This window comes from Alternaria conjuncta, assembly GCF_024043145.1.
Source record: "Alternaria conjuncta strain BMP 0040 chromosome Unknown scaffold_1, whole genome shotgun sequence".
Lineage (NCBI taxonomy): Eukaryota > Fungi > Ascomycota > Dothideomycetes > Pleosporales > Pleosporaceae > Alternaria > Alternaria conjuncta.
In genome coordinates, this window is record NW_026250090.1 from 2,695,560 (window position 1) to 2,712,200 (window position 16,641).

At 54.1% G+C, this 16,641-nt stretch overlaps 4 protein-coding genes across 4 annotated transcripts; 2 read left to right on the forward strand and 2 right to left on the reverse strand.

Moving 5' to 3' along the window:
- Window positions 1-8,269: 8,269 nt before the first annotated feature.
- Window positions 8,270-9,639, forward strand: J4E85_000941 (uncharacterized protein; the record flags this gene model as incomplete). Its single annotated transcript, XM_051465230.1, has 2 exons — window positions 8,270-8,337; window positions 8,388-9,639. 2 exons carry the CDS (start codon window positions 8,270-8,272, stop codon window positions 9,637-9,639), a joined length of 1,320 nt encoding a protein of 439 aa, XP_051331751.1.
- Window positions 9,640-11,272: 1,633 nt separating this feature from the next.
- On the forward strand, window positions 11,273-12,653 carry J4E85_000942 (uncharacterized protein; the record flags this gene model as incomplete). Its single annotated transcript, XM_051465231.1, has 2 exons — window positions 11,273-12,402; window positions 12,521-12,653. 2 exons carry the CDS (start codon window positions 11,273-11,275, stop codon window positions 12,651-12,653), a joined length of 1,263 nt encoding a protein of 420 aa, XP_051331752.1.
- A 977-nt stretch (window positions 12,654-13,630) lies between these two features.
- J4E85_000943 (uncharacterized protein) lies at window positions 13,631-14,643 on the reverse strand (the record flags this gene model as incomplete). Its single annotated transcript, XM_051465232.1, has 3 exons — window positions 13,631-14,209; window positions 14,276-14,371; window positions 14,476-14,643. The coding sequence occupies 3 exons, from the start codon at window positions 14,641-14,643 to the stop codon at window positions 13,631-13,633; spliced, it is 843 nt and encodes a 280-aa protein (XP_051331753.1).
- A 600-nt stretch (window positions 14,644-15,243) lies between these two features.
- Window positions 15,244-16,458, reverse strand: J4E85_000944 (uncharacterized protein; the record flags this gene model as incomplete). Its single annotated transcript, XM_051465233.1, has 3 exons — window positions 15,244-15,497; window positions 15,587-15,998; window positions 16,072-16,458. The coding sequence occupies 3 exons, from the start codon at window positions 16,456-16,458 to the stop codon at window positions 15,244-15,246; spliced, it is 1,053 nt and encodes a 350-aa protein (XP_051331754.1).
- Window positions 16,459-16,641: the final 183 nt, after the last annotated feature.

Sequence of the window (16,641 nt, forward strand, 5' to 3'; positions counted from 1 at the left end):
CTCCAATATCTATAAGACTCAGTGCTATAGCCACACCACTGCTTTTGGCCTTACCGCCGGTTTGGCAACGCGGGGCAGTGTCGGATCCACATATATAGTCTGCCCAGTCAGTTCACCGTTCTGATGGCATTGATGTTGATATCCATGTCTCACGTTCAGCCTGAATGTCCGTGGTTCTTGCCAATGAACGACGGATTGCGTGCCTAACAGGTGGAGATTTCGAGGAGGACCCCATAAAGCGTCGACAAGTTATAATACTCTGACAGAAGCTGTGGGTGTAAATGGCGTCTTATAAGGCCTGGGTTCTGCCCGGCTTCCGCGGAAGAGGCGCTTCGAGCCACAGGTCCCCCTTTCAATAGCGGCGTCGATAGTCAGCCTGCAAAGGCCAACATACACTTGCCCACATGTATGGAAGATAGAGCTGTGCCACATGCTCATGGTACGAGAGACACCCTATCGATTCTCCACTTTCCGATAGAAATCGTATGACGCGTTTGTATGCAGTCATGGTCCATCGTTACGAAGTTCGCTTCGTGGGTGATTCGGCTCGTCATAAGCTCGCGTCTGAAGTGTCGAGCGAATGCGAATGGACGGACTTATCCGATCAGCAACGAATGGTGTTGAGCATAGGCAAGACATGCACTCCAGGGGTCGCGATCCTGGTACGTTCTGCGGGCATTCACACTTTTGTCACCGTATGAGACGACGTTCTGCATTGGTCTTGCGCAGGCGAAGCGGCAAAATCCCAACTTTTCCACGAGGTCGCCATATCCCGTTTTCGGTAGCCGCATTCTTGGTAGCCCAGTTCTTTGACCAAACGTACCCCAACCGAACAGGGTTGTAGTTGGCCGCCTTGTTCGAGCCGATGCGCATTGTCTTTACCTATGTCATGCAGCAGTCCCACCCGTTATCGCAAGAACACCGCGTAACAATGCCGTTCTGCAAATGGACGTTACCAGGTTCCTGGTATACGTATATGTATATGCACACGTTGCTGAGGATCTCCGTGCGAATCGCAGTTGCTCCTCTTCTTCCACGCAGCTACGGCGCAGCGCTCGGGCACGGTCCACCAATGCGAGAAGCCTACGGTCCATAGTGAAGCCCCATAGCTGTGCCGTACAAAGGTGTGGACCGTGCCGCTGCCATATAGCAGGCTCAAATGTAGGGTAGCATGAGTAAACAGTTGTGAACTTGAGGCGGACGTCCGGACCCAATGGCGTCATGCGGGCGAGACCCAACCCGACAACAGCACTGGGTTCATCAAACGCTCACAACACCACATCTCGCCCCAGAACTCAAACACAAACCCATTTCCATTCCATCCTGCCCGCAACGCATTTTGCGCGTTTATGCTCGCGATGTCAGAAAGTGAGGCCAGCGACCAGGGACCCGCCGACAGCCACCAACGGTGGGATCATGTCGCGCAGCCGCGCTCACCGTACGCGGGACGGCATATGGTGATTGCGCAACACTCGACCTCCGGATGCTCTCGCGATATGGACTGGGGCCGGGGAAGCGGGAAAGTAAGCATAAAGGACACAAATCGGTGGAAACTCCGGTGCAGTACTGCCGAGAAAGGCACGCCCAGGATGAAACAGGCGCCACGATGCAGCGACCGCCCTATTCCAGCAGTGTGTAAACGTTAGCAATAACTAATATTTGGTATATCGTCGACCTGTCTCGCGACCTGCAGGAAGGGTAACCCTGGCCTCCGAAGCTTAGTGTCTGCCACAGTCAAGGATTTTCCAACGGCTGCACCACCCCACGCGCCACCTTAACGTGGAACCGTAGTCGCAGATCAAACTTGATCTGTGCACGTCTGATAACTTTGAACTTAGTGCACACTAACGACGAGGCGGATTGGCGCACTTCTAAATCCTATACCCCCTCAGCCACTCACGGGCTGCCATTGCCCGTCCGCTGGCTATTCTACCCTGAGAGCAAGACCGAGGATCTTGACGCGTGCAAGCATCTTGTTCAAATACGGCCAGCGGCCCTTGTAGTCCCTCTCGGCATCCGGGTTGGGCTGCCACTTACCTCCCTCAAGGTTCATGGAAGCGAGAGGACTTCAAACATGAAGGTCCCCACCCACGTCTATGATGTGCAAAGGGCTCGACCACTCTCGGGCTCCCGGGTCCGTTGAACATTCACGGCCACTACCATGATGCATGTCAACTGACGAACCAGGTTCTATGGACATGGGCTAACTTTGCATAGCTCTCACGGGTACCTGATCGCACTGACGTCTGTCTGCTCTGTCTGGCTTACTATAACATAACGGACCGTCGCGCTGCATGCTAATCCGGAGAATTCATCGAGCGTACCAACAAAATCGCTTGCTTGCCATCCATCATTGCTTGTGCTACCCTTTTGGAGCTTTTACTCGTCAATCACCTCTAACGCCTCGCGCCTCTCCTTTCCTACCATCATGTGCGACTATACCCAAGTTCAATACAAGTGCACTCACGTCCGCTACGTCGTCAAAGCCTGGTGTACCAAGTACCAACAAACGCATGTACGGTGTCCGGCCAATGTCACGGCAGTGTAGGTGTTCGTCCCAACTACCATATTCCTAAACTGATTGTCCGTCCAGAGAATACAGACTCAATGAGAACTGTGGTTCGTTGCCCCATCTCACGATGCCCGTTATGAACACAACCCTAACACGACGCCAGGCGATTGCAGACGATGACACGAATCTGGCCCTCTCCATCATTTCCTATCATCACGGTTGCAATATAGCACGGCGTACACGGCGAACACGGCGGAAAGCTGCACAATACCCCATTTTGAATGTTTTCCTACTTTGTTGGATAGTCGAATGTATCATCACTGTCAATTTCAAAAGTCGTTTTTTTCAGTACTCCGTCCAATACTGCTCCACCGACCATGGCACTTAACCGAAATTATAGTCACCAATGTCCGGCGTTGGTCACCAGCCACGATGGCGGAGCTGCATCCATCTGCCGACAACCTTTCGCAAAAATACGATAGCCCAAGGCAACTTGACGTTTAAAAAAGGGTCCGGTTTCCAATCAAAGTTTATGTGATTTTGGCGGTACTGCGTTAGCCAAAGCAAATCGCAGGTGACACACAGGATCTTACCCGACGGCGACAACTCCGAAGCACGCAATCGGCCACCAAACCAGGCGCCAGTTACGTGGAACGTGAACAAAACACGGAACGCGCACCGGAGGAACATACCTTCAATACAGCATTCCGTGTGTTCCGACCTGCAAAACTATCCCCAAGCATAAGGTAAGCTGAGCGCGTCGGCACAATGTCGGTCGCCTCTCTGTCTGTCTCAGTTTCGCAGCTTCAGAAACTCTCGAGCACCATCCCGGGCAGTGCCTGACTCCCAATTGCGTCGGGTTCGCTTTTCGCAGTTTCTCGCATTCATCACAAGTTAGACTGGAAAGATGTCGAGATATGGATCGGCCGAATACCCGCTTTTGGCTTTTTTTAATACAGGCTCCTCGCATCGTAGCGCCAGCTCGCTACCTGCAGCTACGCCGGACTTATGCACGTTGCCAGATTGGTGTGGCTTACCACGTCCCTGGAGCGCGATAAAAGAGCTGGTAAGGCCAGTAAAATCCTTCTGTCCATTGTTCGGCCTGGCCAATCACGAAAATTGGTTCGCCAGAGGCACGGTCGGGTCGTGCCTTCGCAACCGCATGTCAAAAAGTCTTGAACTGGACGTCGCATCGCATAGCGACTTGATCTATGCACGATTCGATGCAGCTATGTATAGCTCAAAGGATGTCGCCCTGATGTTGGTGACGTGGAGTCACGATCCTCCTTAGCAGGCTGAGGCTTCGCTGGTATCAAGAGTCAGTCCTGCCCACTATTCATTCTTCCTCCACGAGTAGATCAGGGTCATCAGTCAATACGTTGGTTACGGTCGTTGAGTCGAGCAATGCGAGCCAACCACGTTACTTGACAACTCATTGCATCGGCAACTCCGCAGCTTGGAACACGACGAATATTGCCATTGACGCACGCATACAGTTACCCGGTTCGTATGTGTGGGGAGCTTGTTGGAATGTGGGAATGGCCAGCAGCATGACGCCACCTTGGTTTCATCGACACTCAAGATGAGGTTCTGTTCTCCGCCTTGACGCGGTTTGCGAAGTTCAACTCAATTGCGGGGCCTTTGCGACCACTGCAGGACTGCCGAGAGGATTCAAAGGCCTCGTCCAGAACCAAGCGCAGTGGGCCAGGAGAGAGCATTGCCTACGGTCCACTCTGGAAATCTTCTGGAAGGCGAATCATGATTGTCTCAAGGCTTCACGGGAGGATGATGATCTGCGCTACTGACTCATCGTCCAACCGAATGATGGGCCAGGAGCAGACGAGACGGCGTAGCATGTTGCTGTTGTTTTTCTACCAATTTCCCCAAGCTCCACGGAATACGATGAAAAGCAAAGCATGCATTACCAAGTTGGTAGATATACATTGACGCAGTTGGGTGGGATTACTGTTAGACTGCACCCTGACCCGCGTGAAGCTGCATCGTGAACCCCCAAAGAGGCACAGGCTTGACTCGCAACCGACGACAACTTCCCCACCACCCCGCCCGCCACAAACGACCTTGAAAACTCGTAAGGCCACACTAAGGGAGGCGTAGTAAGTCCCTCAATTAACACTCCACTGCGATCCTCCTGGCGTCCTGATATCCAGCGGTTGCGGCTGCCAATCCCGTTCCAATCGCCCAACGGAACTTGAAACCAACAACTCAATGACAGGACTGGACGTCGCGACGAGGCAGCTTGTTGTTACTTCCGGTCACGACATGGCAATTTCAGAAGCCAGTGATATGTCTCTATCGTACCAATATCCCAACATTACCTTTGCGCGGTTTGTCACGGACTATTTCGGTGATATAAGCATACCCTCCCGCCGCCCCGCGTTCAGCAGGAACCTAATTCTGAGTTGACATGGGGCCGGGGCCCGGATGAGCTTGATTTGGGCACATCTAACGACGTTGGGACAATGGCTAGCTGCTGGCGGGCAATTACGCACCCGGCCATGGCAGCAATTGCGCGAAGGGCATGTGGGTCCTGCCCGGGCACGGGATGTGACTCGTAGCGATTCGCGTGGATAAACGTCCGGCTTCCAGGTGAGTTGAAATTGGCGAAGAGACGTGTTGCGACTGGATATAACAGTAATATGCTAACGTTGATGCAGGGTGCCACCAATGCTTGGAGTGGTACGATTCCCGCATGCATGCGCGGTCATGTTATCTGCAGCCCGTCGTACCCTCGTCACAGTACAGTGCGCACCTCAGTGGGCACGGTCGACGACCAGCATTGCATCGCCATCAACACTAGGAGTGTCGTCAACCCACGGTAACACGTTGGTACATGCCACCTCCTGGTTGTGCTTACGACACACAAGCTAGTCTCTATAAGATCAGGAGCACACGGAGCGGATGAGATAATGTATTAGGTTCGTCGATCGCACCTGACTAAACGTCTTGGTTGGAAGCCCACCGCATCTCTCTACCGTCATATTCTTACCACGGCCTTTTTCTCCCTCGTTCTTCGCAGGAAACGCCGGAGTAATCCTCCTAGCCAACGGCGGATCGGAGGGTGGCTAGTCTTCCATGCCGGCACTTGCAACCTGCGCCGGTACTTCCGACCCATACCTCGTATCGACCTTCTGCAACGCGTAATGGTCTGTGACTGTCACGACGAGCCTGACAGGTGACACACAGTCGAGGAGGATCATGTTTCACACTCGGTGCCTGAGCCCTGAGGATCCGCATTGGTGGCCTATCCGGCACGGCCCGGGCTGTCACCAGAAATCAATACCAGTGCGATAGTCGCCTGTTTTTGCTTTTTCTCGCGTTGCATATACCTTGGGTTCGGCGGCCCGATCAATGTATTGTGTAAACATCCACCGCTCTTTGTCACCTCTTGATCAGCACGAGCTGCATATCTCGGAGAGCTCGACAGAGTTGGAGCTCCGCCGCGGCGACTGGGATCCCATGCTTACGCAAGAGCAGAATCGCGGGTTGAAGCGGTGGGGGACGCAGCACCGCATGTTTTACCGCCATCGCAAACCTTCTTCCAAGAGAACTCCTCAAACGGAACATACCGCAAACGTTTTGGAGTAGATAAACGGATAACGTATACATCCTGCTCAGCCTCGGTCGGTCGGAGCGTTCACACCGAATGGCGAGCGCGGCCGTAACGGCGCGTGAGACTGTCCGCTCCCTACTAGGACAGCGGAGCCATCTCCGCCCCGCTACGGACACGGTACGGCACAAAGTCTGGCCTTTTTCACTAGCACGATCTGAGACGCAGCTAAAAGGCTACAGGTATGACGTGCATAACGACTGCAGAGCTAGTCGTGGATCGCCTTTCGGAGGTTTAGCATTGTTTCCACGCCCGTGGGCGCGCGCGGAGACAGCTCGCTATACAGAACAAACGCAACCTTGGAAAGTATATTCAGGGTCTAGATTTGGTCAAGATTAGCTCGGGTTCAGCAACACTTACATTGACCCCCAATCCGGCTCGTCGCTTCTGCTTCCACAATCTGATAACCGGCATAAACCGACGATATGCCTCGTTGGCGCGTCGAGACGGCGGCCCTTACTCGGCCATATACTTTCAACCTCCGCTTCACCATCCGGTTGGTAACGCACAATGTTCTGTATAACCTCGCAGTCCCTACCCCAATAGTTCGAACAAACGGGATCAGCATAGGCATGATTTGTCAGTAACACTGATACGCGTTTTGGAGCTGGTGATCACCAATCTCGTCAGCCCTGTTCTGGGTTGGGCCGCTGCAAAGAAAGCAATGTATGAGGTTCATACCTAACCTGACGATGTCAACCGCGTGGTCTTACCGCAAACAGGCCCCACATCCCCTCCCTGTAGGCGTGGCAAGGACAACCCAACTACGGACGAATCTCAAGCGTCGGTCGGACCCTCGGCGGAAGCATATGTACGAAAGACTGTCGTGCTGTGAGGCGGCGGGTGATCACGTCTGTGCCGTATCTCGGCGTTTTCACCGATAGTCGCTTTCGCTCAGGGCGCGGCGTTGATGGCGGTAAGGCTGACTGACTTACAGGGTTTGGGTTCATGTGAACAATCACCTCCAAGGCATTGCATATCCGCGACATTCCGCCAGGACCCTGCTGCGCAACCGCCAAGGCTACCGAGATGCACGCGCAAACATCCTTGCCGGATATGTTGATCTGGGGCAGCAGCATGGGGGGTTTACAAAGCTGACGACAACAGTCTTGTCTACGTATGCATCCCTTGCTCCAAGCATACGCACGCCGTCTTGGCTTCCTCAGACTCGTGTCTGGGGTCACGCTCATGATTAGCGGACGGTTTGGAAGATATCCGAATAGGTGTATGACACAGACTGTCTGTCATACCCTACGTATGCGCGTAAGTCCATGTCGTGGATCCCTTGGTTTACACATGGTACATCCTGGCATACTGGACTTTGCGCATCAACTGCGCTACTGCTACTACACTACAAGGAGTGTGGTATCGAGACGAGGAACGAGAGCGAGGTAATGCAATGTTGAATCCACACTGGCAATAGAGTTTGAAGAAGTTTATCTCAAGTGCAAAAAAGCGTTGGGTTATTTGCGTCTGCCGTGTGGGACTTGGTCGTTTGGTCGTTTGCTTTGGCTCGTGACGAGGTCAATGTGGGGGATGGGGCGCCGTGTAAAGTCGTAAACTTTGTTTGCTGGAGAGCCACAGGCGGTGGCTCAAGGTGATATCAACCGGTCGACTATCGATCGCTACAACTATGGAAGTGCATTTTTGAGGAGGCTAGAGGGGGAGAGTTCTTTTCCGTAGAAAGACGCTGTTGTTACTCGGGTCTTCAAACTGCTTTAGTAGCATACTGGGTTTCAGTGGTCTGGTGTGGTTGTTGTCTGTGTATTGAAAGCCGACTCAAGACTAATATGTGCACCAGAGATGATCTTAGGATCCAGAGCACGATAAAATCAGCGTATGTTAGACTATCATACAAGTGATTTCCATGATTGCGCTTTCATCCTATGATATCCACGTTTCACTTCACCGTTGCATTCTGTCCAAACTTGCAGCTGCTGCATAGCAACCATACTTCCATGCTGAATAGTCGTACAAATCTTTTTCTAGAGGCTCAAAACATGCATACGTGAATTATCCAACCAAAAGTCGTGTTCAAGAATGATGTAGGTCGTGATTGGTCAAAGCGCGCCTTCTGCCGTAGCGAATTCAGGAACAGGCATCGCTCATCCTCCATCACGTCAGCCAATATGTCGCGTCTCGAAGACATTCCCACACCCGACAATGGCTTCTATGTTCTCGTCACGGGCGCAAACAGGTTGGAACATCTACCCTTCTTTCGCATATGGTTAATTGACTCGTGTATAGCGGCCTGGGGCTGGGTATCGGAACCCGCCTGATCGACGAATTCCTACAGACGCGCCCCCAGAACGAATCCCTCGTCCTCATCATCACGACACGCGATCAACGGAAAGGCGACGCGACGATCGAGACGCTAGACCAGCACTTGCGCAAGGTCATTCGCAGCCATGAACAGAAGCTACCGGGCATTGCACAGGTGCTGCAGAATCGCGTGTATTTCCGGCAGGAGCGACTGGACCTGCTGAGTCTGGTCTCGGTGCAGAAGCTGAGCAAGAAACTCCGGGAAACGACACCGAAGCTCGATGCAGTCATCTGCAATGCTGGCATAGGCGGGTGGACGGGTATTGACTGGCCGCGCGCCGTCTGGTCCGTCTGCACAAAGTGGTTGCAGGCTACCACCTGGCCGACGTACAAGATCTCTGGTCGCGAATGGCTTGCAAAGGAACAAATACCTGCGGACAAGAAAACGGAAAAGGAGCCTCCTTTGGGCGAGGTCTTCTGCGCCAATGTCTTTGGGCACTATCTGCTAGGACACTACCTCGCATCCTTACTGGCGAAACATCCTAGAAACGAGGGCACAAGGGGCAGGATGATTTGGGTCAGCAGCTTGGAGGCGTACGAGCACGTCTTCGACACAGAAGACATACAAGGCATCACATCGCATATGCCATACGAGGCCACGAAGAGGCTGACAGATGTCCTGGCCATCACCTCTAGATTACCTTCAACCACGGAGCCTGTCGACCAGTACCTCGACCACGCCCAAGATACCGAAAAGACCACGAAGCCACGGCTCTACGTTACACACCCAGGCATCTGCGCCACTTCGATCGTCCCCCTTCCCCTCATCCTCCAATGGGCCATGGTTGCGGCCTTCTACATAGCGCGCCTTCTCGGCAGCGATTGGCATACCATCTCGGTCGACAAGGGCGCGACTGCCATGGTCTGGCTGGCGCTTGCAAGTCAAAGCACATTGGACAACATGGAGGCAAAGGAAGGCGTAGGAAAGTGGGGAAGCGCGGCGGATGTTTGGGGTCAGGAGCGTGTAGATCGCACTGAGGTGGCAGGATGGGGATGGGGAGGCAAGCTGGGAGAGTACAAGAGGAAGGGGAGGGATCCGTACGCCAAAGACCTGACCAAGGAGAGCCAAGAGCGCTTCACAGATACTGGGAAGAAGTGCTGGGAGGAGATGGAGAGGTTGCGCGTCGAGTGGGAGGACCGACTGCGACAGGCTGGCATGGCAGTGGAGATGGAATGATCACCGTCCCCCGCTCCCCACATGCAAGAGGCCACACACTATTTGTATATCTTTAATATTTCACGATAGACATAAACTTTCTCTCTTGAGCCCCACATGCAGAGCAGCGGGGCACAGGGTTCGGCCAAGCCATTAACTCAGCAATTCACCGTCTACTTGCGACGTGACAAAACCACCAAGAAGGCGGCTAGCAAGCAAAAATATGCCGGAATGACAGTGTTGGCGCCGACATTATGCCGGGCGATCGCTTGTCGGAGGGGAGCCCGAATGCTTGGGCAACATGAAGGTTGAGGCCTGAGCTTGACAGCTGAAGTATGCAGGTTGACGGCGACACAGCAGGGACAAGGCCGAGTCGATAGAGATCTTGGATGGAGGATTAGAATCGTGGTAGACTACGTCAACTCGGTCGCAGATCTGGGAGAAAAAGAAAGTAAATGATGGAAGCTGGGAGACCACGGAGTCCTGGGCATCGTCGTGTGCTTCATCACAAATCACCTCGGCGACGACCGACGAACGACAGGACTCACCTGCGCTGGAAGCAGCGCTACTGGGCATAGTCTGGATGGTCGGGGAACGCGCCACACTGCGCCGCACTCGGGTTCGCAGGCGGTTTCGCACTGTGTGTTGTTTCTTGCTGTGGATGCTGGAGGTATCAGAGATATCATACGTAAAAGTAGAGTGCGCCTCGAGACTGTTACCACATCCCCCGCAATCGCATTGTCTCGTTCGTGATGTTTCTTGTGACGACATGCGTCGGTCATGCAGCAATCCCAGGAACCGCACTCGTCAAGTCGGCCAGGCAAGGGGCTCAACCAGGTTCATCCCCACTCATCTCCCAAAAGCACGAATAGGAAGTGTTGATGCGACGTGCAATCCGCCGTGCTGGGTCGCGCCGGCCAAGGGCTCCCGTCGTGCCCCTTCTCACTTGCCCTATCTCGGTCAAGTCTTCCCTTCTGGCCCTCCCTCCCCCATCCACTGAGAGTTGCTGCCCGACGCGAATCTTCGCTATCCCTGAGACAATTCGTCATTTTCGAGTCTCCTTCACGCGTGCAAGTCTTTCTAATACTACCGCCTCTTCACCTCCTCCATCCAGTTCCGCCAGTGAATGCGCCTGCCGTGAAGTCGCGATCGAAGCCATCTACGCGATCCCAGCAACGTGCACTCGACTACTGTCACCGCTCATTTTCTTTTACCACGACAACCCAGGACGCCAACAGTTGCGCAATACGTCGACGGTAGCATTGTCCCTGCCATAGCGCGAATGGACCCCAAGAACGACCCGCTTTCGAGCGACTATCCACCTGTCTTCGCACGCGACGCGACCGTTCAAGCGCCGTTGCTATCAACAAATCTCGCATAGGCGCAAACCTCACCTTCGATTCGCATACCCTACGTAATATCTCGCCCTACACCTACCCTGCCGACTGCACAATATCGCCCGTCTTGGTCGCGTGACGATTGCTAGAACTGGAGGCGCATACATTGTTCGCGCACAGGACTTGGACTATACAATCGCATTGTCGGCGATCAGCTTTCTCTCGCGGACAAAGGGTTGTTTCTGCTGGCTGGAGAACACTGCAGTTCTACCTATAATACTGCCGGTCGCAGTTATTCACCGGAACTCTACACCAATATGTCGAACACCTCTTCCTCACATGGTTCCTCCCGTGGGATAGACTTTAGGCCGTCTACCCCCGACCAGACCCGACCTACGCTTTCTCGATCGAACTCCCTGGCGCCGAAATCAGAATACCTACGGCATGCAATTCAAGCACGGAGGGCACAGGGTACGCCTACTCCTTCACCTCAGGATATCAAAGTGCCCCCACCACCAGCACAGAAGCCTCCGGAGATATGCACGCCCAAGACTTCGCCTGACATCTTTGATCAATTCGCCCTCACGGAAGAACAAATGACCCCGGTGTCGCCTATCCGACGACGTCGGCCCAGCGATGCTCGCCCACCGCAGTCCAGGACGAGTCGAGAACTCACAGAAGAGATCGACAAGTTGAAGCAGACGCTCATGACTGCCAACATGCGAGTGGAGCTGCTGAGGAAGGACAACAAGGTGCTGCAGCATGATTTGACGGCCGCCAAAGAACAAATCGAACGGATGGAGCCACTAGAGGATGCGAACTACGAGCTGACTGCGGAGAACAAGCAACTCAGACTCAAAATGGAAAAGATGGATGAAGAGATGACGAAGCTGCGAGAAATCGACGAGGAGCATCGGAAGACCAACATCGAGCTCACTGCTATAGCAAGCGAGAGCGCGGCACACTGGACAGATCACGAGCTCGCCATCGAAGAAGCTGCCGAGACCATCATCATGATGGAGGAAGAGAAGGAGTTGCTCGCGGAAGAAGTCAAGCAACTCAAACAGCGAGTCATGGCTATAGAAAGCCATTCCCCCGCTAGCACGCTCGTCAACAGCCCTGGCAAGTTCCCACTTCGCGTCTTCAGTGTGGACGAGTCGCGGCCGTCTACTTCGCACTTCGATTCGGATTACTACAGCCAGCCTGAATCGCCGCAAGCGAAGCAGAGCAGCGCGTCGATCAGGTCGTTTACGCCTTCAGAACGGTCGAAGAAGTTTCTTGATCTCAAGGAGGAGCGACGACGGTCTGCTCGTGATCTGAGTGAGCGCATGTCTGCAGTATCCCTGAAGGCACTACGCGAAGCGTCTCTTTCCCCAACGCCAGAAGAAGTTCCCGCAGTTCCTACGACCCACCAGCAACAGGACCCTTCCATTGTAGCGGATGATAGGTCTGCCACTCCCTCCAGGCGCCGTGAGCACGTTCGCCAAATCGACCAGCCACGTCCGCTGTCTTTGATGGACGCAGCAGAGATCTCCCCACCTCGCTCACAAACAGTTGCCCCTCAGGCTCCTGACCGCCAACCAGACGGTCTACGAGGATTATACCGCCCTCGCAAACCCTCAAACCGAGCGTCAACCGACCAACGCCCATCCTCAAGCTACATCCCTAGTACCACAAACACCCCCGGTAGTTCCCTAGGCCGCCACCACTCCACCCGAGAGGCCTCCCCTCACGTCCCTCCCCGCAGCAGCAGCAGACACCGAGCCACAGAGCGTTCAACCGAGTCACCCCAACGCACCTCACCCCGCCACCGCTCCTCCTCCACCGACGCGCGAACCCCCCAAACAAACCGACACTCAATGGCTTCAGGGTGGGAATCCACCACCCCACCCCCCTCCTACACCCCTTACTCCCCCGCCTCCAATGCCTCCACCCTCGATCTAACCAGCTCGCTAGATCCCCGTCGAGCCAAAGACCAATGGTGGCGCAGCCTCGATCGTTTAACTCACTCTCAAGTCATGGCTCAGGAGATTCAAGCACAGGGAATACAGATGCCACGGGGTTATGACGCCGGGCCAAATCCTACTCCTGCTGTTGTTGTTGCTCCTCCTCCTAGTACTACGCGGACGAGGAGTAGTAGTACAACGGGTCAGCATCGCAGCCGTAGACCTACGCCTACGCCTTCGAGTGCGCTGAATAGTCATCCTGTGGTGGCTGCGGAGAAGGATTGCCTGTTTAATGCGAAGGAGAGTACGGAGGATTTTATGAGTAAGATGAGGGGGGGTAAGGGGTCGAGAGACTCTGTCTTTTCCTTACGTTGAATTAGTTACTTGGTTCTTAATGATTGTACGGCCTAATCTTGTGGTTTTGTTTTCACAACGGCGTTTGAGAAGGAAGACAGTATACTCCGCGAGGAGGTCATTCGATAGCGTGGGAGGGGTATATTTGAGATTGCGGCTTTGCTTCGCGTCTATATCGAGCTTTTATCTGTCTGTCCAGAGGACGGAAGAGGGGGATACTGTATCACTAGTCGAGTGTATCGACGTAACATTATATAATAACATCACCCATCCTTGAATCTCTTCCATAACACATAACTGAAGTAAATCGTGATCCCCATATCCAAAACATACTCGCACCAAACAAAGCAATCCACACAACATTCCCAACCCAATCTACCCCCTCCCCCTAAACTGCTCAGCAACCACATCCCCCAACGTCCTCCTCTGCCTCGCCTCCCCCGCCCCCTCCGCCAATATCCCCGTCGCCAGCCCCGCCCCACCCCCCTCCCTCTCCCTCTCATCCTCCAGCCTCGCCCTCAACCCCTCAAACCCACCCTTCCTCTCCTCACCCACAACCCACCCGGGCACCCTCCACCTCGCCGCACCGGGCAGCACATCGCGCCTATACGCCGTTCCAACCCCCCACCCCACCGCCGCCGCTAGTAAGCTCCCCGGAAACTGGGATAGCGCGAGTTGTAAAGGAGGGAGATAAGATAGGGATTTCGAAGTCAGCGTTATGGAGCGCCGATAGAAAGATTGTTGGGATGAGGGGGTGGAGGCGGCCCAGGGAGAGATTTTGTAGCGGTAGGTGGACGGGATTGCGGCGTAGTAGTTTGCGAGGAGGGCGAAGAGGAGGGGGGTTGGGCCGGCGGGGAGGTGGTTCATGCGGCCGAGGGTTAGGGGGCGGAGGATGAAGGTTAGGATGAGGGGTGGGAGGAGGGTTGTGTAGGGGAGGGTGGAGAGGAGGAAGGACTGTGGTTTTGTTAGTTGACTGGTGTAGGTGTGGGAGGTGGGTAAGAGGGAGATGGGGATACATACAGCGAACTTCCTACTCCCCCATATCCTTTCCACAACGCGGAGTTGGTAGAATGTTAAGACTGCGAAGAGGACTTCGGTTGAGTTTGTGAAACTTAGCTGGAATGTCATGTTAGCATCCATCTCACCCACTTCATCCAATTCATCCATGTCTATCTCCATCTTTCCACCTCTCCAACCCCGTGAAGCGAGACCAGACATACCGTCCAAACCCCACACCTCCAAAACTGCCCATACCCCCACAAATGCGGCACAACCTGAATATGCAGATAGAATCTCGAATCCGTGATTGCGGCCAGCAGCGCACCAATGACGGTGCCGAAGACGAGGAATTGCGTGACGGGCGCGTTGGTGAAGCCCGAGGAGATCATTGTCGCGTTGTAGAAGAAAGGAGGGTGTTGTCGCAAAGAAGGAGGGGAATGCGCATAGCGCAAGTAAGTGTGGGAGGGTGGTGGCCGCGGTTGAATGGGTGGAATGGGTTGAGAGTTGGGGACAGGTGGGAGCGATGACGATCGGCGCATGTGCGCGATGCGGAGCCAAGGGCGGAGGTGCCACAGTTGCCATTGGTACGCGAATGACCTGACCCTGGCTGCGTTGTCTTTCACATTCCTGCCATGCAGTCGCACATGTTCCGGTTTTTTGGTTTTTATAGAAGAAATGTTTGTAGCATGCTATCTCCATGCTTGCACGAAACTAAAATGCACCTGGTGTGCGCAGGTTTGCGGCCAGGCTGAGGGTGCGCTGCTGGACTGTCGCAAGAACATGTCCAACAATCGCAATCGTAGCTCACGCGACCAACAACAATTCGGATAACAGGATGATTTGGTTTCAATACAATCACACGCCAAGACAGGGTACTCAGCTATATACACAAGCCAAAAAAACACGACCATGGGCTCCTCGCCAGGAACGCCTCGTCGCCACAAAAAAAAGAGCCGAACCTCTTCAAGTCCCCCTACTCACTCACACATTTATTTCTCACCCCTGTTATCACTCCTTGCAGCATTCTTCTTCTTCTCCACAGCCGCATGCTCATGCTTAGCCAGCTTCTCCTCACTCGAACCCTCTTCCTTGAAAACCTTCTCGCGGTCAACAGGACCAGGGATATGTTCTGGAAGTTCGCTGCGGGAGATGAGAGTGAGGACGATACTGGCTCCGACGATGGCGGTGAGGACGAAGCGGTATACGGCGTACCAGTTGGGTGTCCAGCCGAGGCGGCTTACGCCTTTGTGTTGTGTTAGTATAGGTTATTAGGATGGGTGAATGGAGAAGGGAGAAGGGAGAAGGGAGAAGGGAGAAGGGGGAAGGACATACGAGTATCAACATAGTACAGTCCAACGAAACCCAAGAACTGCGAGATGAGTGCGCCTTCAATGGGCATGAGCAGTGTTGACCACGCTACCATTGGTGCTACAACGCCAATTGCATAGCGCTTGTAGCCCTGTGTGCCTCCGTAGCCTGCCCACTCGAGTCCCCAGTGGATAGCGCCGAGGAAACTCAGGATCGACGCTCCGTATCCGATTTGCAAAGGTTCGATGAGGGAGAGGAGGTATGTAGCGTCTTTTTGCGAGAAGATCATGCCGTAACCCGCGGTAGAGTGGTTTAGTTCCCACGAGAGGTACACGGTGGAGATGGAGGTTGCGAGGTAGGGAAGCGTGCCCGCGAGACCCATGTAGTATGCTTCGCGTGGGACTTCAGCGAGGGAGAAAGTTTCTTTGATCGTGCCCTGGTATTTGTCAGAATCCAAACCCAAAAGACGTCGTCAAGAATGTAAAGAAAAGAGAAATTGGTAAACATACCACATCATGCTTCAACCCCGCCGCCATATCCACCTCATTCTGCGGCTGCTCGGTGCCCACCTCCGAAAACATCGGATGCGTCGAACTAGTACTCGTCACCGTCTCGGGCGTAGGCTTAATCTTCTCGTGCGCATATCTGCTCTCCGCCTGCTTCTGCCCTTCCGTCAACGTCTTATCAGCCATGCTGCGGCGCAAGACCGCAGACGCAGGCTTCAATTGCGCAACAGCAGCCGCTGTTGCTAATTGCGGTCTCCGCGCAGCCAAAGAACCAAATTGTGTTGCCCATTGCAGGGAAGGTGTTGTGCGGGTGAAGCTCGCAGCCGGGCGTGCCGACTGGGGCGCTGCTGCGGACCTCAGCGCGAGGCGCGACGCTCCGTTGCGAAGCATATTAGATTAGCGGGTAGTAGGTGTGTAAGATGTGGTATCGAAAAGCTCGAAAAGCAAGAGATGTACAACGCGGGTGCAGTAATGTACACAAAGCACGAGCTGGGTATATTGGGGAGAAGACAAGAGAAGATAGGGTTAGATAGTACTTTGCGATTCCAGCTACAAGCTTCCCCCGCAAGTTGA